Raw genomic sequence first — 24,502 nt, 5'->3', positions numbered from 1 at the left:
TTAACACTTTCTTGTTTGGAAATCCCACAAGTGGCGGCTCAATTAAGCCGACTTTTTAACAGAACTGGCAGTTTGACATTGTATTTGAAGCTCACCGTGACACACGACCTCCACACCCAAGGATAACAACATTGACGGGACGTTCAATGGAGAGTTATGGGATGGTAAAATGAATGGCCGCCCGCATCCCTCTATTATTTACCCAATACTACCTACATATATATTAAGTTTTGTACGGGTTGGCGGTGTGAAACAAAGAGCTCCATTCCCCATTGTGTGGCACCAGCCCTCCTCGGCGTCCATTCCAGTTTCAAGTGCTCCATTCTTACCTGGTAATTTAGGTACCCACACAATAGAATAGCCCAGACGCCATCAACTTAACAAATGATACAGCCACAGGCCCTTTTTGCTCTTGGGGGGGGGGGGGAAGCCGGAACTCGCCTGGTGCACAACGATAGGGGGTGAAGCGGGACGGGTGCAGCTAAATTTGTCACCCAAACCCCCCGATATTGTCGTCAGGTGGCTATGGAGGTACCTAAGGGACCTTGGGTAGGCATCGTCCTATGTAGGCTTGCAAGAGGTCTAAGCGTGATGTTCAGTATGGTTCGGAGATAGATATGAGCCCGATGAACCGAGCGTTTCCGCCCATTCCGTGCAAGTGGTATGTACTAGGGAGCGGCAGCTCAGTAGGGTTTTGTTCGGTGAAAGTTCCCTTCTCCTAATATCGCGTTACCAACGCTAGGGAATGTAACCTTGGCCTCATTCTCCGCGGCTGCATGGTGCCCGCTTATCAATCTCTTTGGTATAAGTGCGCTATAAACCACCTTCCGTGTTGGGTAACAATAAAGCTGCAGCTGAACCTCCTCAACTGGTCCCAGACCCCCGGAACTCCACTCCGTGCCGCGTGTTGGCCCCCATGCTCCCGCCCGGCGAAAATGCTCCCCTCCCTACATTGCCAAGTTCCATCCGCAGCACACAACATTCGGCCGCTGGTAGTATTCGGGCTTCTGTTCTCGGTTGACTGGGATCCTCCGGGCCCGAAGCATATCGGCCCAGAAAGCGGGGGACTGCAGTGTAGGGCAGGATGCGTTTATGCAGTAGCATCTGCAACTGCACCGAGGTATTCAACCGCGTTGGCGTGTCAGCCTTTCCACGTCCGCACCCCGCGGTGGGGGCACGTAACGCATGCAAGTCGCATGGCCGTTCCGGGGTAATGGTGATAAAAGGGGGGAATTCTCTACGCCGTGGAGCATCGAGGCCTATGTGGTGTTGGATCGAGCTCAACTGAATAACTTGCCATGGGTGCTCTTCGTCTCTCCTTCGGAATATTACTCCTGGTGGCTTTGTCAGCTTCGGGAAAGACATTCCCTTTTGAGGCTGTCCGGTTGACTCAAGCTGATGCTCGAAGTTTCCCGGCGATCGGATTTGGCGACAGAGAGGCAGCGCCACCCTGGTCTAGCACCACCCCGAGTTGCCGTGCATGGCCTGGGAGTCACGACTGGCCTAGCGACCCGGAGTGGAAGCAACTTAACGTTTCCCTTGGCGGTGCCCTCCTCCGGCCTTCTCCTGCAGCATCTGCCTGTTACCAAGGAGACAATTACAATGAAACCACTTGTCGGTGGCTTCTAGATGAGTCGAGGAGGACACATTTCTGGATCGAGGAACCGCTCTCAACACTCACACAATGGCCCCAAGGAAGCACATGTCCTTTGGCCCTAAACGCTGAAGGGACCTGTACTCGAGGAGGGTTCCCAGAATATGTCGTCAACGCCACAACTGTGAAGCACGTCCAGGCGGCGGTCAACTTCGCCAGGAACAGAAATATCCGCCTCGTCATTAAGTGAGCACCCTTCCTCCATTTCCTACTCGGTGTCTAACATAACAACAGGAATACTGGGCATGACTTTGGCGGTCGGTCTATGGGGGCGGGGTCGTTAAGTATCTGGGTGCACAACTTGAAGGACTTCGAATTCATTCCTGAATACACCGTAGGCCGCTATTCGGGGATGGCGGTTCGGGTTGGAGCCGGCCTGGAGAGTTGGGAGCATTTCAACCACATGGCAGCGAACAATATCTCAGTCGTTGCCCCCGGTGGAGGCACTGTCGGCGCCGTGGGAGGGTGGATTTCCGTCGCTGGTCACGGTTCCCTGACCTCCAAGTACGGCCTAGGGGCGGATCAAGTGTTGTCCATCAACGTTGTGACAGCCGATGGTCGTTTCCTCACCGTCGACCCTAACAAACACAAAGACCTATGGTGGGCACTCAGGGGGGGTGGACCAAGTAAGCGCTCCGCCAACAAGCGAGGCAAAGCCCAAATACACTGACGCAAACAGGCACGTTTGGCGTTATCACTTCAGTCATCCTCAAAGCCTACCCGCCCATCAGCGTTACTAACGGCGGCCTTAACTTTGCCGTTAACCCGTCCCTGAACAACACCCCCCCTTCCACCGACCCAAATTCCCTGACGGACCTCGCCTCCTTCTGGAGCGGTGTCTCCCTCGCCTACCGCTACTGCACCAACATCATCGCCGCCGGCGGCTACTGCTTCAGCTACATCTACCCGCTCGGCAACAACTCCTTCCGCTTCACCTCCTCCCAACTCATCCCAAACATCACCGCCCCCGCCTACCGCGCCCTCCTCCAACCGCTCTACACGCAGCTCTCCACCCTCCACAACATCCCCGTCACCCTCCCCACCACCATCACCTCCTCCCTCTACGCCGGCAACGGCCGCCGCACGGGGTCCGGCGACTTCCCCGTCAACACGCGCTACCGCTCCCGCCTGTTCCCCGCCCGGGTATGGCAGAACGACACGGCGTGGGCCGACGTCTTCGACGCCATCCGCGCGGGCGTGGAAGAGGGCGGGTACAACTTCCACGGCATCGCGTATTCGCCCACCACCGAGATCGCGGGCTGGCCGGGGGCCGACAGCGCGGTGAATCCGGCGTGGCGCGAGACGGCGCTGCACGCCATCTTCATGGAGGTGGTGCCCGTGGGGCTGAGCGCGGCGCAGGCGCGGGCGGCGGACGCGCGGGTGCAGGCGTATGTCGACCGGTGGCAGGCGCTGATGCCCGAGGCGGGCGCGTACATGAATGAGGGGGATCCGGCGGAGCCGGAGTGGCAGGCGAGGTTCTATGGGGAGAAGTATGCGCGGTTGGTGGAGGTGAAGGGGCGGTGGGATCCGTGGGGGGTGTTTTGGGCTAGTACCACGGTGGGGAGTGAGGGGTGGGAGGTGGTTACGGAGGATGGGTATCCGATGGGCCAGAATGGGCGGTTGTGTCGGGTTGGGAAGGGGGTGTAACCTCGGGATGCGGTGAAGGATTGCCGGATTGGAAGCAACTCTGAGTGGTAGTTTCTAGATCATCACGCTCCCTTGCATGCCTACCATCACAGAGTGTTTGATGACTTTCCTGAAGTTCGATGGTGTTAGTTGGGGCCCCGAATCCAGAAACAATACCATGGTTTTCGCTATCAGATGCTATGCAATGCCTATCCCAAACGCCAGACACAATGAAAATGTTTATCATGACCCGTTCATACTCCCGTCAAGCCAACTCCCTCTCATTACCCAGGCTCTCACCCCGTCATTGACGCCCCAAATCCCCAAGATCCCCAAGATCCGGGCTCAAGAACCCCCTCAACGCCTCCTCCACCGGCGTCAGTGGCGGCATCCCCTCGCCACCCGGGCTGCCACCCATATTCGGCGAAGCGACCTGCCCCATCCCCAACCCATTCCCACCTGGCCCGGTAGGGACAGGATTAGCAAACCCCGTCTCCAACCTCGGCCGCACCATCATGGCATTCGGATCCATCTGTCTAGGATACGCAATCCCGATCCCATGCTGCTGGCCCGTATACGGCGGATATGTCCCCATGACCCGCGATGACGGCATCCCCTGCATGGGCTGGCCCTGGCCCGGGTGCATGCCCTGGGCGAAGGGATGCGGGGTCGGCTGGCGGATGCCGTAGACGTTCTGGATCTGGGGCATGCCGCCCGGGTGCATCGGGCCCATGGCCATGCGCGGGTACATGCCGTTCATGGGCGGCGAGGCGTGCATGCCCATGGGTGGTGGTGGTGCGCAGAGATCCTCGATGATGGGGCCGTTGGCAAAGTTGGCTGCCCACATGGCGTTCGGGGACATGGAGGGCTGCATGGGGGACTGGCTCATGCCGGGTTGGGGGTTGCCGTACGCGGAGGGGTGCATGGGCATGGGCTGGCCGGGCATCATGCCCTGCATCTGGGCTTGTTGTTGGGCGGCGGCATATTGTTGTTGTTGCTGCTGTTGTTGTTGCTGTTGCTGGTAGGGGTTGACGGAGTAGACCGGATTTGGAACATAGCGGGAACGGTTCATGACTTGGTTATTGGTGATGTTGGCACGGTCTTCGTTTACCTCGGACTCCGCTTTGTGATTATCGGATCTCCTACGATCGTCGTTTAGAGGCAGTAGGAGGCAAAACGTGATAGAAGTGATTGACAGTTGGCATGGAGGATGGGTACGTACAAACCTTATAGCCCTCCCGGGTCGTGCGTCAGCGCGGTAAAACCCGGCTTGCTCGGGACCTCGGTTCAAAACAATAACATACTGGCTCCAACACGGCGGCCCGAATTTTGCTGTCTATTATTGTTTCGGGCGAGGCCATTCCCCCGGGTGGGAGTTGGGCGCAACCTGGGGTAACCAAGGAGGCTTAGGCGGGGGCTCGTTATTGGGAGATTCGTTGTCGGTTTTCGATTACGGACAAATCATGGCAGTTCTGGTGGCCCTCTCGTGTTTGAAACCCTCCGTTTGCCTGTTTCAGAAACCGGCCGGGGCTAGACCGGACGACGGCCGGGGCCGGGCCCGACCCACTCCACCTTTTCTGCGGCGCAAAACGGAGGCGGGACCCACTCCTCCGGAGCCCTCCGGTGATCAAGAAGGGTAAAAAGGAAGCCTCAAGGCAGCCAAACAATTGGACCCCAAAATACCGACCGAGTCATCACAAAGCCTCCCGGTATATGTCATGACTTATGGCTTATGAATTCCTGGGATTAATCGGGGCTTTCGCACAACGCATTTGGTATCCGAGCCGGGTCCATTTTGCTGAGTCCATTCTACTCGCTTACTTGGGGTCCTAATTCAGCATACCTCGCAGCGAGTCGGTGCAGTACCCGGGTCATCGTTTCAGGCCCATCGATCTTCCATGTGTGACAGTAGCAGAACTCCCAGTGTTCCAAAGTCATTGTTTCCTTTATTCCATGTGGGACCATTGAGGGCGGTCACTAGGGACTGACCTTTCAGCGCTCTTTGTCCAACCGCATCTTTCATCACCCCTTTTTACCACCTTACGACTCAGGGAGTGAGATACCAACACATATCTACCCCTTTTTACAGTTTACATCACTTCTCTCCGTCAGCAATTCCAAACATCAGTCGACATGTGGCTTCAGCGCGCACTTCTCCGGCTCTCCATCCGGACCAGGCTCAGAAAACAAAAGTTCCGAGAGATCAAGTGGGCCGACGACGGCGAAGTTCGACCCCTCACCCGCGGCAAAGCAAAGCAGTTTGGGTGGCCCGAAGATATCCCGCCCAGGGCGATTTCCAAGGGAAACGCGCCGTACCGGATGAGGTCCAACCTCTCATACTCATCCCAAGCGCCTCTCACCATCAATGAAGTGATGAGGTCTTAAGCAGGGCCTCGGGGGAAACACCACACCCGACGTCATTGTCGAAGAAGTGAAGCTCGAAGAAGTGAAGTCAGTGTTTGGAGGAGGAGTTCTGGGGTTTCGGCCGTCCATTCAGAAATGGTGATGGGCAAAGCATAACTTGGAGTTTGGCGTATCAACTGCCATCGGTGTACACAACTGGGCGTGTTAAGATTCTGTCCTTGGCGCAATAAACGGTTTTTGAAGGTGGATAAATGCATGATCAATGATGAAAAACAACAAATGTTTCTGATGCCATTAATTACCATACGCCAAATCCGCTGCGCTTCATAGCGCACCCCGAACTCCATGCCCCAGGTCTTGTTAAGAATACACTCCAGTCCCAAACTCCAACAAAAGCCATCAAATCCAGTCAAACCCCCAAACCACCAACGCCACACCAAACACCCTCCCCCCTTTACATAGCCGTAAACCTCGTCATCCTCTCCTCAATCTGCAACTGCACGTGCCTCGGCAGACTGCTCAACGGCGTCCAGTTCGGGACATAGTGCGGCCCGCGGTTCATGTACACCCGCGCACGATCCGCATTACGCGAAGCATTAGGCGGGTAGTAGGGGGTGCGGCGGGCCGAGCGGATCAGCGGCGGCGCCGGCGGCATGCCCGTCATCTCGATGTCGCCCAGGGCCGGCGCCGACGCCCCGGAGCCCGCCGACGAGGCGGACGAGGCGGACGAGGTGCTCCGCGACCGGGGCCGGGTGGGCAGGCGGTGGATGCGCTGGGAGGCGGAGGGCCAGCGGGGCAGGGCGGAGGTGGGCGGGCTGGAGGTCGGGGTGGTGTTGCGGCTGGAGCTGGTGCTGCTGCTGCGGCTGAGGGTGCCGGGGGAGCGGGCGGCGAGGCCCGGGCTGGTGGAGGGGCTGGGGAAGCTGTTGAGGGAGGAGTAGCTCAGGTTGTGGGTTGGCCGGTGGGGCGTGCTGGGCGGGGAGGGCAGGTCGAAGTAATCGAGCAGGGAGCCGTCTGAGGGACCCAGGGCGAGGGAGGAGGACGGATATTTGGCGCCCGGGCCGGTCTGGTGGATGTCCTCCATCAGGTCGTCCTCCGGCTTGGAGAGGGACCGGAATCGGTCCGGCGTATGGCGCCTGCTTGTGAAGGAAGGCATTTTGGCTAATTTTGCACTGCTTTTTCTCAACTGTTTCTCAGCTCGAAAGGGACTGAGTTGCGCTGAAAGATGTCGACTTCGCGAAGGATGGAGAAAACAGCGATGCCAGCGCTTGCACACAAAGGAAAACAAGGTGTGACGAAGAGAACGGAAGCCGACTGACTGACTGAGTCTGAGAACGGGTCAACCGCACTGGCAGACCTCAAGGTCATCTTGCACGGCGACCTGACCGGCGGCTTCTGTTTTAATGATTCGTGTAAGACACCCCGGTCACCGGACCCAGGCCGGGTTCATTGGCCGGAGCCTCGCAACCTCCCAAAACGTGTTTCGGCGCTAAATTTAGGGTCACCCGCCGGTTTGGGACGCCTTTTGGCAGGCCATGCGGCGCCAGAGGCGGTGGTCGAATCAGGTGCCGCTAAATCACCAACGAGCACTTCTCTGACGGTTTCAACGGCAATGTCATCCTGTGCATGTGGCGCGAGCACCACTAACTTACAAGAATTACCCCCAGCTGGGCTGCTGAAACGAAATTAAGGCCGCCTGAAAGGCCCTGTTGGCCGCAATACTCGGGCTGTGAGAAAGGGATCTCGATCTTCCCGGGCCGTCGGTCGAGATGCAATCTGCGATTTCATCCACCCTGGTTTTCGGTTTGGCCAGGTGTGAACGAAGATGTTTTCCCACGCATCTTGGCGTTGTGCAAAGGGTTTCCGCGCGGTGAGCGATTCTAAAATACCACCTCAACCACAACTCGGACAAGAGTTTTTTTTACCCTGGGAATATCGTATTGCCTAAACCAGAGCTCGGTTTTGATGTTTTCCATGGGTGCAACTGTCAAGGCTGAAGGCAAGTGAAAGAGGCACAAATTGGGCGGCAGAAAATTCAGGCACAGAATTGCGGGGAGAAAATGCGACCCCCCACCAACAGCCCAACAGCGGGAGATGCGATAAGATAACGAGCCTCTTCCTGCGGCAAGTTCAGCGAAAAGTTCAGCGAAACATCCAACAAGCTGGGAACGAAATAAACGATTTGCATCAAAACTAATAGATGGTATTCGTGATGATGCGAGATCCAAGCAAACTAAACCCGCGTGATATCATAGACACAAGACCCTCACACGCGCGCTGTCCCTGATCACGCTGCATGATTTCCCAAACAACATCCCAACCTGCCCCTCCTAAGCCTTGACACCAGCAACGGGGCAAACCGCCCCCTCCCCAGCACCCTCAACAACCGGATGCCCCTGCAGCTTCCCCTTATGATGTCCAACCTTGGCCTTGGTAACAGGGCAAACAGCCCCGTCCTCCTTCCCCTCGGTGGCGGGGTGGTCGGGCGGGAGCACGGTGGTGGCGGTGCCGACGACGGGGCAGACGTCGTCGTCCATGGCCTTGCTCTTGTCCTCGTTGACGAGCCGGTTGTTGAGCACCGGGCAGGCGGACGCGTCGCCCGCCGCGCGGTCCTCGGGGATGGGCACCTCGGGGTGACGGTGGAGGTTTGAGTGGTGGTCCGTCGTGGCGCCGACTACCGGGCACGTCTGCCCCGGCTGCGAGAGGTCGACGTCCGGGTGCGACGGCGGGAGCGTGCTGTTGGTCGTGCCGACGACGGGGCAGTTGGCTTGGGCGGTCGCCATCGTTGCGGGGGGTGGAGAATAGGGTTGAGTTTGGGTTGGTGGGTTTCGTTGGCGGGTTTCTTCGTTATTGCCTTGAGCTCGACAACTGACTTGATTTGGAAGCGTGAGTTGCTGGCGGATATGGACGATAGAAGTTGGGAGGTGTCTGGGAGGTGGTCAACGAGACGGTCGGTTGCCTAACGTTAAGAACGGGAGGCAAGCTGCCCGTTCATCCTTGCTTTGTTGGCCTGCCTCCCTGGCTCCTTGGTCAGCCCTGGTACGAGGCAGTGTTGGCTCGTTGGGCCCCAGCGGGAACCCTGAAGGCGATGACGTAGTGGGGTCGTGCGGCCAAGCTTCAGCACCACAAGCCAATAACAAGGCGGATCGACGGCAGGCATGTGTGCTGAGCGGGGCACTGCGGGGCAATCTGGACCCTCTCACGTGCACACCTGCTCGCCTCGAACCAATCATATCCAGGACATTGGTCAGAAAGGTCATTTGGAGTTTGCTGCCCCACCATCAACACCCGCAACGACTTGCCACCTGCTTTGCGGAGCTCGCTGAGCCTTCGAGCCTTCGAGCCCTTCGAGGTACGGGCCGTTGCTTCCTTGCCTCCACAGAGGTAGTGCCACGTGAGCGTCGACCCAAACATAACGCCGGCGACGAGGGAATGGGAATGTTAACAGCAAACCACTACGAAAGCGGAGGGACGGACCGACGGAGACAACCTGAAGACAACATTCATCAACGAGGTGATCTCTCACCCCATACGCTAGGTCTCTGACACAACCCAACAAGTTCTCCCCTCCCCTTGGCACAGTCCCTTCATTCACCAAAACCGCCCATGCTAGCCATTTACCGATGAGTGTATCAATCGAGTTGCACGGCCATTTGTAACAGAGGAACAAGGCACCCTGACTCCTGGACATGGGCGAAGACTAAGTAATGGAGAAAACGATAAGTGCATGGTGTAGGCTATCAATCGGTTGCCTACCTAGGTTGGAACCTGCCTTCGAGTCGTTCCTCTTGCTTCACAGCCTTCCAAAATATCCGTAGCCCCTGACCTTGTCCTATTAAGCCACCTGTGTCAGTACAAGATTACCGGGCCTTCGCCAACCCAGGGAGTTCGGCCGCAAGTTGTTTCTGGGCCCTACTTCCACAAAGTTCCCACCCGACAGAACCCACTACCTTCTTCAGCAGGTAGCAAAATGTCGTGGAGTACACGCGTTTCAGGGACAATTTGGATTGCGGGACGATGTAGCAAGACAGATATACGGGACGGCAATTTGTTTCCGGGCTAGTTAACTCAAGTTACACCTATAAGTATCTTTCCACCTTCTCCCAAATCTTTCGCGGGCTCCAATCTCCATGCATTTCTAACTCATCTCCTTGACAGCCGCTTTAACAACGATCCTCCAGGCCACAAAGCCCCAGCCCCAAACTTCATCCTTCCCACCCCTTAGTGCCGATCGATATGACTTTACTCGTTAGACCTACCTAGCCGACGGCCCCGATGAATACTTGACGGGCCGGCTCAAGCTGTTCGCGCGGGTAAGTCAGATCGAGAAAACGCGGAGGCGAACGAATCGAACCCCCTTTAGCTCCAGTGTGCGCCTGGGCGCCGGCATGGATTGGGGCTACAGACTATGTAGTAGAACGGGTAGACGAGTTACGGCGAGGGCGAGTGACTCGCAGGGATAAAGACGTCCTTGAAGCGAGAGTTTCCCTTCGATGTGGTTGGTTGGACACCATTAACACCGACTTACACTTGACCTCGGGGTTGTCCTTTTCCCCACATTTTTAGCATTCAACGACGACAAGCACCACCAGTGAGGCAACAAGACCAATGTAGGCCGTTAGATGGAAACTTGAACGCGAACAAGTCGTCCCATACAATCGTCGAATCGGAATGGTTCAAGCCATCTTTGCAATATTGATTGGGTCCAGGCCGGAGTCAATCGCGGCCGCCAAGACGAACCTCGAGCTTGCACTGTGCACACGGAAAATGGATGACGTCGCTCTGACATAGCAAAGCATGCGCTACACTACCTGGTGACCACGGGATGGCAAATTCTGGTCCTTGGCCTCCGCACCATTATATGATGCCCTTGGTCCCTCCGTGATAGGTTCTTCCATTTTCCTACTTCTACCCTATTTCCATTCGTCACGCCAGTGTTGTCAACCACAGGTCCCGAGATATCAAAATAGTTGCACAGCATGATTCACCCCGATCAAGTCGCCGAGATGCTCTACCCGGCCTTAACAACCTCCAAGCCGGGACCGATCCCCACGGTCATCCGTACGTCATATCCCCCCTAACCCCCAACTCCCACCCCTCCCCAAACACAATACCTGACAGCCACCACGCAGCCAACCCAACCCACTACCAACTCTCGAGCGAGACGGCGCACCGCACGCTGTGGGTGCTCTTCGCGGCCATGACGCTGTTCTCGGCGGTCTTCGCGCTGCTGTCGTGGAACGTGCCCGTGTCGAAGCGGGTGTACCACGTGACGACGACGGCGGTGACGCTGGCGTCGGCGCTGGCCTACTTCGGCATGGCGGCGGGCCACGCGTCCTCGCTCAGCTGCCACGCCGTGCGCGACCGCCACGGCCACGGCCTGCCCGACACCTTCCACGACGAGTGCCGCCAGGTCTACTGGGCCCGCTACGTCGACTGGGTCCTGACCACCCCGCTCGTGCTGCTCAACCTGTGTCTGTTGGCTGGTGTGGATGGTGCCCATACCCTCATGGCCTTGATTGCCAATGTTGTGATGGTGCTGGCGGGCTTGTTTGCGGCGTATGGTGCTGAGGGCACTGCCCAGAAGTGGGGGTGGTTTGTGATTGCGTGCCTCGGCTACGTGTTCGTCGTGTGGCATGTCGGCCTGCACGGCACGCGCGCCGTCCAGAACAAGGCGGCCCGCGTGTCCAAGCTGTGGGCGTCGTTGGCCATCTACACGCTGGCTCTGTGGGCGGCGTACCCGATGTGAGTTCTTGCATACCGCCCCAAGACTGAGTGAAGACGTAACGAGCTAATGGCTTCCGCAGTGTCTGGGGTGTTGCGGCTCTCGCTCGCAAGACTAACGTCGATACCGAGGTTGTCATCTATGCCGTGTTAGACGTGCTGGCCAAGCCCATCTTTGGTCTCTGGCTGCTCGTGAGCCACCGCGCCATTGCGGAGACCAACATTGAACTCGGAGGCTACTGGTCGCAAGGCCTACCTGCTGAGGGAAGAATCCGCATTGGAGAGGAAGACTAAATTGGCGATTCAGCTTGTCACAAGTAACTTAGGGCCGTCGGAGGGGGTTGTTAGTGCGGGGTGTGGGAACGGTGTGGGAACCAAAAAACGATTAGCAGTGGTCGAACCAGCAGCACGGTCAAGGAGCAAAGGTTTGCATAATGGCGCAATACTGGTCTTGAGGAAGGCATGCTGGGTATCAAATTAGTACCAGTAATTTGACATGCGAAAGTAATAATTACTTGGCTGGCGGGGGAGCCGTAATTAGGAGTCGGATCAAACAAGTACCTACCTAACTGGCAGACAATATATGGAAACTTTAGGGAGAGTGAATCGATTCTTCCACAAGTTGCCAACTTGTTTTTTGAGTCACAAAAAGAACAGGAAGGAACGGGGTGTGTGTTGGCCGTCACCCCCAGGAACATCCATGATTGCAGGTGGGCGAAGCACCACCCGACCTCTCACTATTAATTAACACATCAAGCAAACAGCCCCCAACTAAACTCTTGCTTGCGCAGCCTGAGTGAGTTCGACACGCAACACACGAACCGGCTTGATTTCCTCACAATCGCACTCATTTCACGATGTTGTCGCTGCGCCCATTCAAGACGGCCCAACGGCTTAGCCGAAGGGTCTCACCGCGCATGCCGCAGCACCCGCCGAAGCGATACCGCCATTACTCTACTAACGGATCATCATCGAGCTTCCCGACATCAAACGGCAAGATAGCGAGGTACGCAGCTGCGTTGGTCGCTGTGGCGGGTGGATCCGGCATCTGGTGGATGGCAACTAACTGGAAGGGCGACCAACAAGACCAGACAAGACAAATGCCGTGCCTCGACGATGCCCCCACCGCCGAATTAACCCCGGCTGCCAGCCCATCGAAAGAGGACATCTCGCCCATCCCCTCCCAGGACGCCCACCCAATCCCAGTCACCAACATCCCTGGCGTCGGCACATGCGAAAACTCGCCGGTAGCCTCCAACAACTCGTGCGAGGACCGCTTCCTCTACGGCACGGTGCCCTCGTCGTGGGGCGCCGGCAGTCACTGGGGCGCATGGGGTGTCTTTGACGTGTACTCGGGCTCGCGGACAGCCGACCTGCTCGAGAAGCAACTCCTAGCGTGTGTGCGGCACAGTCCGGGCAAAAGGTGTGCCTTGCTCTCCATGTATGACTACTTCACGAGCACGTTGCATGTGGCGTGTATCGGGGATTCGAGGGCTGTTCTGGGTCGCAAGCGGCCCAACGGCACATGGGAGGCCGTGCTATTACCCGTGCACCAGACCGGCCACAATCCCCGAGAACTTGCCAGGCTGAGGAGGAAGGACCCCGGCAAAGAAGACAACGTGACCACGAACGGGCGCGTTCGCGGCATGGCGGCTTCTCGCTCCGCCGGAAACGGACGCTGGGAATGGTCCTTGGATTTACAACGGGATCCCCGGCTGAGATTGCACTCGCTACGCGTCCTGCCGCCGGTATACAAAGCGGGAACGCCGCCATACCGCACTGCCGAACTGACGTCGACGACGATCGGTAACACTGACCAACCCTCCTTCTTGATCATGGGAAGCAATGGGTTGTGGGGTCGGCTCTCTTCCCAGCAAGCCGTCGACATGGTGGGGAAATGGTGGGACTCGGGACCGCCACGAAAAGGAGACATGGAGCCGGAGCCGACATACGACACTGTGTATTACAATCAATTCCGAACTCTGGGGTCTGCCAGCCCAAGGTACTTGAGGGTGAGGATGCCCTCGAGGGATGAAAATGCATCTGTACACTTATTAACAGGCAACTCCCTGGGCGATAAGCACCACGGGCTGATCGCAGCGCAGTTCGTTTACATTCCTCCCTTTCCATTCATTCTTGGCGATGCCACATTACAGGTGGTGTTTTTCGGCAGGTACCGCGCTGTCTAAGGGCCCCCCCAGAAGGCAGTCACAGGCACATAAGCGTGTGGAAAAGAACAATGACAATCAGGTCCAGGTTCCCCCCTTCCGGGTGGCCCAAGAGACGGGAGGGACCAACACAGTTGGAACGGGCTGTGAGCGTAAACACCGTCAACGATAAACCATCATCCCAGTCTAAATTGAGCCTAGCTAATTCCACATTTATTATTCATCCTGCGGCACTAAGCGGTGTCTTTGAGGCCCATGATGCTTTCCGTGTCAATGTCCCAACCGTCCTCAATCTCGCCAGGGTACCGCTCTCCGTGCGGTTACAAGTAAGCCTACTCCATCATCAGTCGGACGTAGGGTCCATCGGAAGATTGTTGGCGGGCTGCAAGTTCAGTGCAATCCGATATGCCCGTCGTCTGCCCTGCTGTCCAGTGCGTTGTCCGTTTGATTCTCCGAGTTGTAGCCGGAACGTCCGCCGCCGGGAACGGCAATGGCGAGGGAGAGTGACCAGAGAAAGGCCTGTACCAAGAAGGACACCGACATGATGGATTTTGGGTTTTGGGTATGGTCGTTGGGAAAATCGTAGTAAGATTGTAAATGTAAAGGATGTTTGTGCTTCGCGTCTCCAGTGAGGTTCAGGAGAAACGAGAGGGCCGTGGTTCTCGCCAGTCCGTGGCCTTTACATATACCTAGACAAGCGCACACACACAGTCCCTGGCGCTAGTGATTTGAACGAAGTGTTGGTGGCTCAGCACTCAGCATCGCAGCATGGGTGTGGCTGGCAAGGGCCGCAAGGCACACCACGCCCACACCGAGCCGCCTTGCCTTCTTCTAGCCGCCTGCAGTCGCATGCGAGTCAAGTCGGGAAAAGCCTAGAACATCGATTAAAATTGCAGCACGAACCATAGGCTTGGGTCAAATCGTGTGTGTGCCAAGTGATCTGAATCAGAACCAACAGGTCGGCGCCAGGCGCCAACCGAAGCCTCGAGCCGCCCAAAATGTGCCCGACATGTTCTTGAGTACCCACACTAGTTCCAGTCAAAAGGCGCTCAGCCACTCGTTGGGGCCAGAAAGCGATAGAGGTTGGCCAACATGGCCGGCTGTGTCGAAAGATCTAGACTCATCACCGAATGGGTGTCGGCGGATTCCGTGCCGTTGATGTTCCCAGAACAAATAGGGGTTGCTCAAGGGGTTGGCGCGTAAGTTTCGTTGCGAGGGAAGACGATCTCGAACTGAAACCAGCCCGTCACCCGAAAGGAGCGCCGACGGAATATACAGATGGGGTTATACGATGAACCTTTGCGTATTGACACACTGAACAGGTCGCTCGTCCGGTAATCTTTATCGTTTCTACCATATGCAATGTACCAGCCCCTGATTTGGCGGTTGGTTGAACGCGTACTGATACCCCGTTAGCTTCTCGTTCACCCCAAATCGTCCAGGACCCTGGTACATTTACTAAAGGTAACTTAGGTACAAACCCTTATTTGCCCTCTTCTGTCATGCTCCGGTGTACAAACCCCTTGTTCTACGAATCTATAATAGGTACAAGGAAGCAGCGAGCCTTGCGTTGTCTCATCAGGAAGTTTGGATCATGATTTTGAGTGCTCACACCAGCAAACAACCAGTTGTACAAAGGCTCGCCTCTTTTCTAACTTAACTACAATGTTAAAAGCATAAGGTTAAATAAACATTCCACTCTTTCACCGTAAAATCAAGCCTTACGCGAGAATTGGTGTTCATGTATATGCGGCTCAAGGGGCTCGACTCTCTGCTTTTGAGAGGGTATCCTCCACAAGGATGCCATTGTGAAGTTACTACAACCCTGACCTGTTAACAGCGGCATTGACTTGTGTGGACTTGGTGTTGATAACATGGGCTATGGGTTGGGACAGACCCGCTCATGTGAAGTTCAGATCACGACTCCATCCATTTCGCCTTTGGTCGTGCCCGCGCCCCTCGCCAGTCTGCAAGTGAGGTGCAAGATTTTCTTCCTACTCCAGTTAAATCTGGCCTTAGCTGAGCTGGATTCTGCAAAACCTTTTTGCTCAGCTCCAACTTTCCTCAACCCGCTGCGTTTTCCAACTACTCCCCGAGCAAGCCACGGCAAGTCGACGACGGCATTTCAAAACAGCCATGACGGCGATCATAGCCTTGGCATCCTCCCTCGGGGCCCTCATGTTCCTCTCGGCAGTGACCATAACACTGCGCATCTTTACCAAGCATCGACGTGGTCGACCCATCCGGAAAGACGATTACACCCTGATCGTGTCGTGCGTAGGTTTCAGGCGACCATCCTTCTTGCAACATCATCTCCACGGCCTCCATAAGGCTGGGAATGAGTGTGCTCCTGGCTAACCTCTGGCCAGATCTTCCTCCTCATCTCGCTGGTCCTGATCATCGCTGCCACCCGCCGTGGCTATGGTCAGCACCTTTCCGACCTCAAGTCCAGCCCCGCCGAGGCCGTCAAGCTGATCGCCGTGTCCGAGTTCTTTGCCGTCAGTGCCGGCGCGGTAGCCAAGACGGCAATCGCCATGACGCTGCTCGATGTGCTCAATGTACGCTGGCAAAGGACGGTCACTTGGGGGCTTGTCATATCGGCCAACCTCATCATTCTGGGTTTCGCCACCTTTATTTGGGTCATCGTCTGGCAAGATCGGTTAGTTAAGATCTGCATCGAAGAAGTTGGTGTTTGGAGGTTTGCCATCTTTGGGGCAGGTAAGTGAGACTCTCGGTCGTCATGGATAAGAGCCCCTGGTTTGACGTGTTTTAGTGTGGTCAGCATTGACCGACTTCGCCTTTGCTATCATCCCTTGGCCTTTTGTTTGGCACCTACAGCGAAAGACGACGCAAAATATCAGTCTAGGGGTGGCCATGAGTTTTGGGGTTCTGTTAGTATTATCCCTCAACATCTGGTTTTGCTCTTGGTAATTCAACACTAACGTCCTGTGAAGCTCTGGGGTGATAGCAATAGTCAAGATCACTCAGATGGACTGCAAGAACTTCGAGCTGGATGTCACACGTAAGACATACGCAATGCAAAGAGAATCCCGAAAACCGACTAACAGATGAAGATGACACTGTTTCCCTGGTTATCTGGACCTTCGCCGAACCTGTGGCCATCATCATAGCTGCATCCATCCCTGTCCTCCGGCAGCTCATCGAGAAACCCTCCGAGGCCGCATTTGAGAGGGGGCTCATGGGATTACGCAGCGGGTCTGGTTTGCCTCACAACTTCTCTTTCCCATCGTCGCCGCGGTTTGGGCAGGAAGCAAAGGTATGGAGCAGCAGGAGTGGCCCAGTCGGCACGTTCATTCCATTACAAGATCTGGGCTCGATGGACGCAATCCTACGGATAGATGAGGTGCAAGTCAATAACGAGGAAAGCAACTGGGACTCGCCACCGAAACAATCACCCCATTCAAGACTTGGGATTATGAGGGTTGGAGAGTTTGAGGAAGATCACGGCCGAGAAGGTGGGGGAATAGGGGGTGGTTCGTGGGAGCGCAACTGGGCGAGGTAACCAAGAAATAGGAGAACGGCGAAGGTTTAGCTTGACAGGTAACCATGGTATTATTCTCGTTCCTCGTGTTGTATTTTGAAAGGCGAGCAACAGAACCTGTCATGCGTGTGCGGTGTGTATCCCTGAACAGGAGCTGAACTTGTGGGTCAACAACTTGAAGTGGGTGGGTGAGGTGCCACACACCACGTGGGTTGGTGTTTCAAGCCAGCTCTAATAATATCTTACTTTTGCCACGTTCCCGAAAGCGGCGCAGAGTGGATGGGTGTCTGAAACAAGCGATCGGCCAAGTAAGAGGGGTCACCAACATCCATGGTCCATCTCACCCTCACTCAACTCAACTCAATTCTCTAATCACCCACCCTTGACTCAACTCAAACCCCTGAAAGTGAAAGGCATCAACTCACATCCAAACCCCAACCATCAACCTCACTATCCACAACCTCAACCCCCATCAGACAAAATGGCACCCAACGCCGGCCTCGTCCACCTCAAGGAGTACGACATCAAAGACAGCAACGTCGAACTGATCGGCTCCGACCTCGACCACAAAGTGAAGCACGCCTCCGCCGAGACAGAACCCGCCTGGAACGACGGCCGGGTCGGCCTCACCGCAGGGCTCTTCGTCTGGCGCATCGAGAACTTCGCCGTCGTCGCCGTCCCCAAGACCTCGCACGGCCAATTCTACGACGGCGACAGCTACATCATCCTACACTCACAGCAAATCAAAACCGACTCAACCACCGACGCCGACAAACCTCCCAAACTCACGCACGCAATCCACTTCCTCCTCGGCGCGCACACCTCGCAAGACGAAGCCGGCACGGCGGCCTACAAGACGGTCGAGCTGGACTCGTTCCTGCACGGCGCGGCGGCGCAGCACCGCGAGCTGCAGGCCTCGCCCTCGGGGGCCTTTGTGGCGCTCTTTCCGCGGCTGACCTTCCGGCGCGGCGGCGTGGCCTCCGGGTTCAGACACGTCGGCGATCCGGAGGATCGGGAGCAGGACGAGGAGGTGGTGACGCTGCTGCGGGTGTTCAAGCACCCGAGCGCGGCGAGCGCCGATTCGGTGGTGGTGTGCGAGGTGGAGCCGGTGTGGGAGAGTCTGGATGAGGGGGATGTGTTTGTGTTGGAGAAGGGGAAAGGGGGGAAGATCTGGGTGTGGCAGGGCGGGCGGTGCTCGCCGATGGAGAAGGCCAAGGCGGCGCAGGTGGTGCACGAGATGAAGCTGGCGAAGCGGGTGGATGTGGAGGTGGTGTCGCAGGCGGAGTCGCGCTCGCGGCTAGTGGTTACGATGCTGGGCGGTGGGGAGGAGGATGGGTTTGGCGTGCTCAAGGCGCCGCGGCCGGTTGTGGGTGCTGCTGCTGCGCCGGGGTCGAGGCCGGGTTCGTCGTCGTCGGGTGGGGAGGGGGTGAGGGCGAAGAGGCTGTTTAGGTTGAGTGATGAGTCGGGGCAGTTGCAGTTTGGGCTGGTCAAGGATGGCGGGGGTATTTCGCGGGCGGACTTGGATGGTGATGATGTGTTTGTGCTGGACGATGCCAGCAGGACAATTTGGGTTTGGGAGGGCCAGGGTGCGAGCAAGGCGGAGAAGGCCATGTGGTTGCGAGTTGCGCAGGCATACGTGCGGAAGCTCCAAGGCGAAGAGGGGAACAGCGAGGCATATCTCACCCCCATCGCCAAGGTGCGCGAGGGTTGCGAGAGCTCCGCATTTCTACGTGCTATCACGGTGGCATGAGAGGCCCGGCTCGATTGTGGCGGCGTTGATCATTGTGAATACCACGTTCATGAATCTAATTATTTACCCAAAGGCTGAGCAAAATATTTACACATCGCGGTAAGGAACAGGAGCCCTACCTTTCGGTGAGGGGACCATGTTCCTCCCACAATAGCCACGTCGTTATATACACGCTGTATCCAATGTCGCTCGCGGTTGAAAAGCGAAGGGTATCAATGTTGAAACTCATTAATCCGTCATGCTAAATTGCGCTCAAAGGGACAAGTCCTCGCCCCAAACCTGCTTCGCAATCTCGACCTCCAGCTTGACCTTGGCCCACTGTTGCTCCTCGGACAGGTCGTTGCCCTCCATGGTGGAGCTGAAGCCGCACTGGTGCGACAGGCACAGCTGGTCCAGGCCGCGGGGGCAGAACTTGGCCGCCTCATTGAGCCGCTTGACGATGTCTTCCTTGTCGTCCAGCTCGGCCTTCTTGCTTGACATGACGCCGAGCACAACCGTCTTGTTCTCCGGGAGGAAGCGCAGCGGTGAGAAGTCCCCGGAGCGAGCGTCATCGTACTCGAGGAAGTAGACATCCACGTCGAGCTCCTTGAACAGCACCTCGGCCACGGGCTCGTACCCGCCCTCGGCGAACCACTGCGAGCGGAAGTTGCCCCGGCACAAGTGGATGCCAATCACCATATCCTTGGGCCGCTGGCTGACGGCGGCGTTGATGAGCGAAGCGTAGTGCTTGGTCAGCTTCTGCGGGTCCTCGCCATGGCGCTTGGCCGCCTCGGAGCGCATGCCCTCGTCGCACAGATAAGCCAAGTTGGTGTCGTCGAGCTGCACGAACCGGCAGCCGGCGGCGTACAGGTCCGCGATCTCGGCCTGGTAGACCTTGACGAGATCCTCGAAGAAGGGCTCCAGCGTGGGGTACGCCTCGGTAGAGATGGCCTCGCGCCCGCCGCGGAAGTGCACCATGGTCGGGCTGGGGATGCACACCTTGGTGGTGACCTTCCGGTCGGCGGCGGCGGCGGCGGCGTCCTGCTGCCGCACCCCCTCGACAAAGTTGTAGTCCTCCACTTGGATCCCCTCGGGGTGCCCCAACTTGCCGACGACGACCAGCTTGGGCGGCGTCACGCCGTGCGAGGTGACATTGGTCGACGACAGGCTGCCGTGGCGCTCGACGCCCGCCAGGTGTTGCAGGAAGTCGATGTGGAACCACGCGCGGCGGAACTCGCCGTCCGTCACCGACTGCAGGCCGCTGGCGATCTGCTGCTGGACCACCATGGTGATATGCTCATTCTCAAGTTTGCGCAGGTCGGCCGCAGCGATAGGCGTGGACGTGTCGAGTGTCTCGCGGGCGCGCAGTATCGGCTGCGGGCGGAGGAACGAACCGACGTGGTCGGCGCGGTAGACACCTGCGGGGAGAGGCATGGTGGCGGCTAGGGGAGGAATGTGTTAGTTTTGAGGCTGGAACGGCCGGTGGATTGTTGGTCTCGGCCCGGCTTGCTCGCTCGGGATGTCTCACCGTTTGGACTGGAGGTAATGTGAGACTTTTGGGGTGAGACGCGGCGCGGTGCGTTGCGAGCCGGGCAATTCGGTCCGTTCGTGTCTTGTGCAGCGTGCGATGGCGGAAGGGCGTACGAAGCGCGATGTGCAACGCTCGGCGTGCAACGGGGTGTATGCAATCTGTCGACAGTTCCGATATGAAGGTACCAGTTCCAGGCCTTCGGCGTCGCCTGTATAGTGGATGGTGATCTCGGTGAAACGCTCTCGATGCACGACAATGTATTCCAGTCAGGGAGGGTGGCACTGGCTGTCGGATGGGCGCGACCAGCTATATACGGCGGAGCCAGCAACTGGTCGAGTCGACCTCGGGGTAGATCTCATCATGCTTCCCTCAATGTCAGCCGCAATTGGCGTAGTCTAGGTCCATCCGTGATGCAGAACACCCGCCGTGCCGCTCGCGGCAGTGAGAGAACTCCATCTTGGTTACCCGTCGTCGACGAATTGCGTCAAACTGCGCGGGGTAATCCATGTGACGATGCTTGCGAGGCGGGGCAGGAATGCCATTCGGGAAAACAAATTCCCCTCACGGCAACAAGACCCGGTTGATGAAGTTGGCGGCAGCGCGGAAGTTTTGGCCGGGTTGCCGAGACGCGACGCGTGATAAACGAGGGGGCCCGCCAGGCGGCATGCTGAGGGCTGACGGCAGTTGTGTTTTTGCAGCCATTTCCTGGGATTTCCTGGGCTGAGTGGCTGATCAGCCGTTGGCCTGGGTGCTTGCCAAGTTGCTTGGCCTGCGCCAGCTGCACGCAAGTGTCTGGAGATTGTGGAGGTGGCGGACGCCTCGATTTCGCGGTGGCGGTCACATGACATGCATTGGCTCAGGGGGCGCCGCGAACCGGGATGCCCGCAACTCATTCTTGAAGACCTGAATCCCCGGGCCCCTTGAAATTTACCGGAAGTTGTTCCATTCAATGCGCGTTTCAATCTGTGCCATGTTCGCAGAAATGGGAGAGTCCAATCCGCGTGCATTCCACTGCCTTCGGGGTTGACAACCCTGTGGCATTTTTGTATGTACGACTCATCGTGCAACCGGGACTCTGTTCGCCGGTTCGAAATGGTCGCAGAGTCGGAAAAGGGCAGTGTGAACGTGCTCGATTTTCTGCCAATTGCCCATCCATCCAGGTGGTGCAAAGACCCCTGGAAGTCGTCAGCGTTCAAGGATACTTGGTACCTCGGTGGGGTTGCCACCCGCTCATCCAGCCGCTCAGGGGCTCGACTCAGCCCTGACGATCGGTGCGACGGGGCGATGGCGCAAACACGCAAACATGGCATCAAGAGTGACTGGGGGGAGAACAGCTTCACAAATTCTGCTCGAGATTGCGAGACATTAGGGAATTATTTACAAAGTCGGGATTCTGTCCCGGTAACAAAGAACAGAAAGAGACGTAGCTCGTACCACATCTCTTCAGACACATATCCTCCCCGCCAAAAACACTTGCTTCGCTGTCCTCATCCAACCAGCGCTTGTTTCGTCGAATCATGGTATCCAATTCGTAAAACGACGTAATATTATGCCGCGGTGGTATCCTGGGACAACAGCCAAGAAATGCCCGGGCCAAGCAGCGCGAGCCCCGTTTAGACGCTGGTGTCACCGTGCTGCTTGAGGAAGGCGTCGTCGGAGGCCTGGCGGCCGGCAAAGGTCGAGGTGGGCTTCCACTTGGCCGAGGTGCGGGGGGTGGTCTCCTCCATCATCTTGTCGACCTGCTCGAGCGACAGACCCTTGGTCTCGGGCACGAGGAAGTAGGTGTAGACGAAGGCGCACGTGCAGAGGCCGCCCCAGACGAAGAAGACGGACGACTTCATGTTGCCGCGGGTCTCGCCGACCATGTAGGGGGTGATGACGGCGATGATGGTGTTCCAGAGCCAGTTGGAGGCAGTCGAGAGACCGACGCCACGCGAGCGGATCGGCAGCGGGAAAATCTCACCAATCACGATCCACGCACCAGGACCCCAGGTGGAGGCGAAGAAGAAAATGAAGATCGCAATGAAGGCGATCTGCGCATTGACCGCGGAGATGTTGTCGGCCATGCTGGACTCGGGGTCATTGGGGTTGGTGAGGTGGGTGAAGTTGAAACCGACGGTAACACCGATGATGGCGACGAGGAACTGGCAGATAAGCATACCCAGGGCACCCCAGAAAAGGATGGTGCGGCGGCCGAACCTCTCGACGGTCCAGAAGGAAATGGGTGTCGAGCACACGTTGATGATGGTAAAGACCATGGAGATCAAGAAGGTGTCGGCGATGGCGCCGGTGGACTTGAGGAAGGGAGTCGAGTAGTAGAAGATGAAGTTGACACCAGTCCATTGCTGCATCATCTGCAGGGAAGTGCCGAGGATGGTCTTGCGCAGGTTCGAGTTGGCCTTGAAGACGGAGCCCTTGAAGCAGTTGGCCCAGCTGCCGAACCAGGTGGTGGAGGGAATGAGCTGCCGCTCATACTCCTCGTTGGCAACGATCTCGGAGAGTTCGACCTGGATGTACTCGGAATCCTTGGGCTGGCCGCGCAGGCGGGAGAGGGCGTCGGTAGCCTCGGTGAGCTTGCCCTTCTTGACGAAGTAACGGGGCGAGTCGGGCAGGCACATCAGACCACCAGCGAGGATGATGGCCCACGCGAACTGGATGGCGATCGGGATGCGGTACGAACCGGTGTCGGGGCGACCCTCGGTGGCGTAGACGACGCAGGACGCAAGCATGATACCGATGGTGATGCAGAATTGGTAGCCAGCAACCAAGGCGCCACGGACCTTGCGAGGGCACTGTGATGGTAGATCAGGTTAGTGGTACGTTCCGGGAGCAGAGGGGGGGTAACCTTGTCCAACTTACAATCTCGGACATGTACAGAATGACGATGGCGGACTCGAAGCCGACACCGATACCGGCAATGAGACGGCCGGCAACAATGGCACCAAGCTCGTCACCGAGGCCCGTGATCATCTGGACGACGACACCGATGATGTAGATGAGGCAGCCAAAGATAACAGTCCACTTGCGGCCGATAAAGTCGGCCAAGTCACCGGCGATGAGAGCGCCGAAGAAGGTACCGCAGGACAGGATGGAGACAATCAGCGAGGTGTTGGACTCGCCAACCTCCTTCGCGCCGACATGCTCGACAGCGTCGATAAAGATCTGGGACCCGAGCACACCGTTGATGTAACCCGAGTCATAACCGAAGAAGATACCACCAAACGACGCGAAGGCACAGATCAGGTAGGCCTTCCAGGTGACGGGAGCCTCGATCCGCTCGACGTCCTGGGTTACCGCGAGGTCGCCGACGTGGGCAGTGGCAGGGGCCGCAGCCTCCTTTTCGTTGGAGGACATGGTGATGACTTGCCCTTCCTTGTCGAGAAGAATTGGTGTTTTGAGAAAGGAATGGCAGAGAAAAAGAAGGACAAGATCGACGGGGGAGGGAAGAGGGGGAGGGATAGAGGATATAAAGAGTGAACGAACGGCCTGGGGTACCTTGGTAAACGGTAAACGAGTGTTCTGTATTTGGTGCTGGTGATCAAAAGTGGCGCTGTTGGAGGAAACCCCAGGCAAACGAATGTCGCATGTTGGCCTCCTCAACGGGGGTCGCTTTTGGTTTTGGCCCCGAATTGCATGGAATTGCATGTGTCGGCGCAGCGGGCCACTCAAATCACAGGGACGGTCGATTACCCCCGACTTGGCACCCAGCGAGCTTGGGGTATTTCGCCGCTGTCCCGCCGGATCGAATGCATTGGGGTGTGCGGGGATCCAGTCTGGCCCCATGGGGATTGGGCCATGCAGAATACCGCCGAGCATCTGCGGCGCCCCCCTGGCTCGTTGTAACGTCTTCGCTCCCCAAGCAGCGCTAGTTTCCCAAACTTTACCAATCCCCCGGCGACGCTCCACGAGCACATGGTGCAACAAGCACCTTGCAACCCGCATCTCCAATTCCCCAGCAAAAACGACATACCCCCTCCACTCCGGGGATGCTCCAGATGCAGTGGGAACTGGTGGAAGGGCCGAAATGGGGTCCTCCCCATGGGGTGAAGGGACCGACGGCGGCCAGGCCAACGGAGGCAGCAGCACTTCATGACTCGACAATGCCTAGAAATTGGACGATTCGGTCCGCGGCGTTGCATCCATTCGCTGCCTTGCCGAGACCCGGCTTCGATTCGCTGGGTTTTTTCCTTGGAGGGTTGCACACATC

The 24,502-nt window shown here is 57.4% G+C and overlaps 11 protein-coding genes across 11 annotated transcripts; 5 read left to right on the top strand and 6 right to left on the bottom strand.

Moving 5' to 3' along the window:
• The first annotated feature begins 1,165 nt into the window (after positions 1-1,165).
• B0H64DRAFT_345331 (uncharacterized protein) lies at positions 1,166-3,470 on the top strand. Its single transcript, XM_062801313.1, has 3 exons — positions 1,166-1,840; positions 1,889-2,280; positions 2,334-3,470. The coding sequence occupies exons 1-3, from the start codon at positions 1,299-1,301 to the stop codon at positions 3,299-3,301; spliced, it is 1,902 nt and encodes a 633-aa protein (XP_062656598.1). The 5' UTR covers positions 1,166-1,298; the 3' UTR covers positions 3,302-3,470.
• Positions 3,471-3,584: 114 nt separating this feature from the next.
• On the bottom strand, positions 3,585-4,641 carry B0H64DRAFT_434342 (uncharacterized protein; the record flags this gene model as incomplete). The annotated part of the gene is made up of 3 exons (XM_062806085.1): positions 3,585-4,422; positions 4,507-4,553; positions 4,585-4,641. 3 exons carry the CDS (start codon positions 4,639-4,641, stop codon positions 3,585-3,587), a joined length of 942 nt encoding a protein of 313 aa, XP_062656597.1.
• A 1,457-nt stretch (positions 4,642-6,098) lies between these two features.
• Positions 6,099-6,797, bottom strand: B0H64DRAFT_327717 (uncharacterized protein; the record flags this gene model as incomplete). The annotated part of the gene is made up of 1 exon (XM_062800798.1): positions 6,099-6,797. One exon carries the CDS (start codon positions 6,795-6,797, stop codon positions 6,099-6,101), a length of 699 nt encoding a protein of 232 aa, XP_062656596.1.
• Positions 6,798-7,639: 842 nt separating this feature from the next.
• On the bottom strand, positions 7,640-8,721 carry B0H64DRAFT_403435 (uncharacterized protein). Its single transcript, XM_062804309.1, has one exon. The coding sequence runs from the start codon at positions 8,422-8,424 to the stop codon at positions 7,972-7,974; it is 453 nt and encodes a 150-aa protein (XP_062656595.1). The 5' UTR covers positions 8,425-8,721; the 3' UTR covers positions 7,640-7,971.
• Positions 8,722-10,556: 1,835 nt separating this feature from the next.
• On the top strand, positions 10,557-11,919 carry B0H64DRAFT_403434 (uncharacterized protein). The gene is made up of 3 exons (XM_062804308.1): positions 10,557-10,702; positions 10,774-11,386; positions 11,449-11,919. The coding sequence occupies exons 1-3, from the start codon at positions 10,621-10,623 to the stop codon at positions 11,657-11,659; spliced, it is 906 nt and encodes a 301-aa protein (XP_062656594.1). The 5' UTR covers positions 10,557-10,620; the 3' UTR covers positions 11,660-11,919.
• Positions 11,920-12,116: 197 nt separating this feature from the next.
• B0H64DRAFT_205697 (pyruvate dehydrogenase) lies at positions 12,117-13,921 on the top strand. Its single transcript, XM_062799334.1, has 3 exons — positions 12,117-12,371; positions 12,452-13,377; positions 13,447-13,921. Exons 2-3 carry the CDS (start codon positions 12,466-12,468, stop codon positions 13,552-13,554), a joined length of 1,020 nt encoding a protein of 339 aa, XP_062656593.1. The 5' UTR covers positions 12,117-12,371; positions 12,452-12,465; the 3' UTR covers positions 13,555-13,921.
• A 1,748-nt stretch (positions 13,922-15,669) lies between these two features.
• Positions 15,670-17,056, top strand: B0H64DRAFT_476674 (uncharacterized protein; the record flags this gene model as incomplete). Its single annotated transcript, XM_062808162.1, has 4 exons — positions 15,670-15,810; positions 15,903-16,251; positions 16,508-16,555; positions 16,608-17,056. The coding sequence occupies 4 exons, from the start codon at positions 15,670-15,672 to the stop codon at positions 17,054-17,056; spliced, it is 987 nt and encodes a 328-aa protein (XP_062656592.1).
• A 234-nt stretch (positions 17,057-17,290) lies between these two features.
• On the top strand, positions 17,291-18,814 carry B0H64DRAFT_363410 (uncharacterized protein; the record flags this gene model as incomplete). Its single annotated transcript, XM_062801803.1, has 2 exons — positions 17,291-18,401; positions 18,596-18,814. Exons 1-2 carry the CDS (start codon positions 17,517-17,519, stop codon positions 18,812-18,814), a joined length of 1,104 nt encoding a protein of 367 aa, XP_062656591.1. The 5' UTR covers positions 17,291-17,516.
• Positions 18,815-18,911: 97 nt separating this feature from the next.
• B0H64DRAFT_205366 (uncharacterized protein) lies at positions 18,912-20,399 on the bottom strand. Its single transcript, XM_062799331.1, has 2 exons — positions 20,293-20,399; positions 18,912-20,206 (listed from the first exon to the last, which is right to left on the bottom strand). The coding sequence occupies exon 2, from the start codon at positions 20,196-20,198 to the stop codon at positions 19,038-19,040; it is 1,161 nt and encodes a 386-aa protein (XP_062656590.1). The 5' UTR covers positions 20,199-20,206; positions 20,293-20,399; the 3' UTR covers positions 18,912-19,037.
• Positions 20,400-20,725: 326 nt separating this feature from the next.
• B0H64DRAFT_205414 (uncharacterized protein) lies at positions 20,726-21,979 on the bottom strand. Its single transcript, XM_062799332.1, has 2 exons — positions 21,730-21,979; positions 20,726-21,640 (listed from the first exon to the last, which is right to left on the bottom strand). Exons 1-2 carry the CDS (start codon positions 21,812-21,814, stop codon positions 20,757-20,759), a joined length of 969 nt encoding a protein of 322 aa, XP_062656589.1. The 5' UTR covers positions 21,815-21,979; the 3' UTR covers positions 20,726-20,756.
• Positions 21,909-23,649, bottom strand: B0H64DRAFT_326240 (general substrate transporter; the record flags this gene model as incomplete). Its single annotated transcript, XM_062800728.1, has 2 exons — positions 21,909-23,087; positions 23,155-23,649. The coding sequence occupies 2 exons, from the start codon at positions 23,647-23,649 to the stop codon at positions 21,909-21,911; spliced, it is 1,674 nt and encodes a 557-aa protein (XP_062656588.1).
• Positions 23,650-24,502: the final 853 nt, after the last annotated feature.

The sequence above is a fragment of the Chaetomium fimeti genome (genome assembly GCF_033439085.1).
Source record: "Chaetomium fimeti strain CBS 168.71 chromosome Unknown B0H64scaffold_6, whole genome shotgun sequence".
NCBI lineage: Eukaryota > Fungi > Ascomycota > Sordariomycetes > Sordariales > Chaetomiaceae > Chaetomium > Chaetomium fimeti.
Note: the sequence above shows the minus strand (reverse complement) of the source record. Positions and strands in the feature narration are given on the sequence as shown.

Bases quoted from the DNA above. Each gene is read 5' to 3' on its own strand.
- B0H64DRAFT_345331 (XM_062801313.1), top strand. From the start codon at position 1,299: ATGGGTGCTCTTCGTCTCTCCTTCGGAATATTACTCCTGGTGGCTTTG. The intron at 1,841-1,888 runs GTGAGCACCCTT...ACATAACAACAG, and splicing joins AATATCCGCCTCGTCATTAA to GAATACTGGGCATGACTTTG. The intron at 2,281-2,333 runs GTAAGCGCTCCG...TGACGCAAACAG, and splicing joins ACTCAGGGGGGGTGGACCAA to GCACGTTTGGCGTTATCACT.
- B0H64DRAFT_403435 (XM_062804309.1), bottom strand. From the start codon at position 8,424: ATGGCGACCGCCCAAGCCAACTGCCCCGTCGTCGGCACGACCAACAGC.
- B0H64DRAFT_403434 (XM_062804308.1), top strand. From the start codon at position 10,621: ATGATTCACCCCGATCAAGTCGCCGAGATGCTCTACCCGGCCTTAACA. The intron at 10,703-10,773 runs GTACGTCATATC...GCCACCACGCAG, and splicing joins ACCGATCCCCACGGTCATCC to CCAACCCAACCCACTACCAA. The intron at 11,387-11,448 runs GTGAGTTCTTGC...TGGCTTCCGCAG, and splicing joins CTGTGGGCGGCGTACCCGAT to TGTCTGGGGTGTTGCGGCTC.
- B0H64DRAFT_205697 (XM_062799334.1), top strand. From the start codon at position 12,466: ATGCCGTGCCTCGACGATGCCCCCACCGCCGAATTAACCCCGGCTGCC. The intron at 13,378-13,446 runs GTGAGGATGCCC...CTGGGCGATAAG, and splicing joins CCAGCCCAAGGTACTTGAGG to CACCACGGGCTGATCGCAGC.
- B0H64DRAFT_205366 (XM_062799331.1), bottom strand. From the start codon at position 20,198: ATGCCTCTCCCCGCAGGTGTCTACCGCGCCGACCACGTCGGTTCGTTC.
- B0H64DRAFT_205414 (XM_062799332.1), bottom strand. From the start codon at position 21,814: ATGATTCGACGAAACAAGCGCTGGTTGGATGAGGACAGCGAAGCAAGT. The intron at 21,641-21,729 runs GTACGAGCTACG...AATCTCGAGCAG, and splicing joins TATGTGTCTGAAGAGATGTG to AATTTGTGAAGCTGTTCTCC.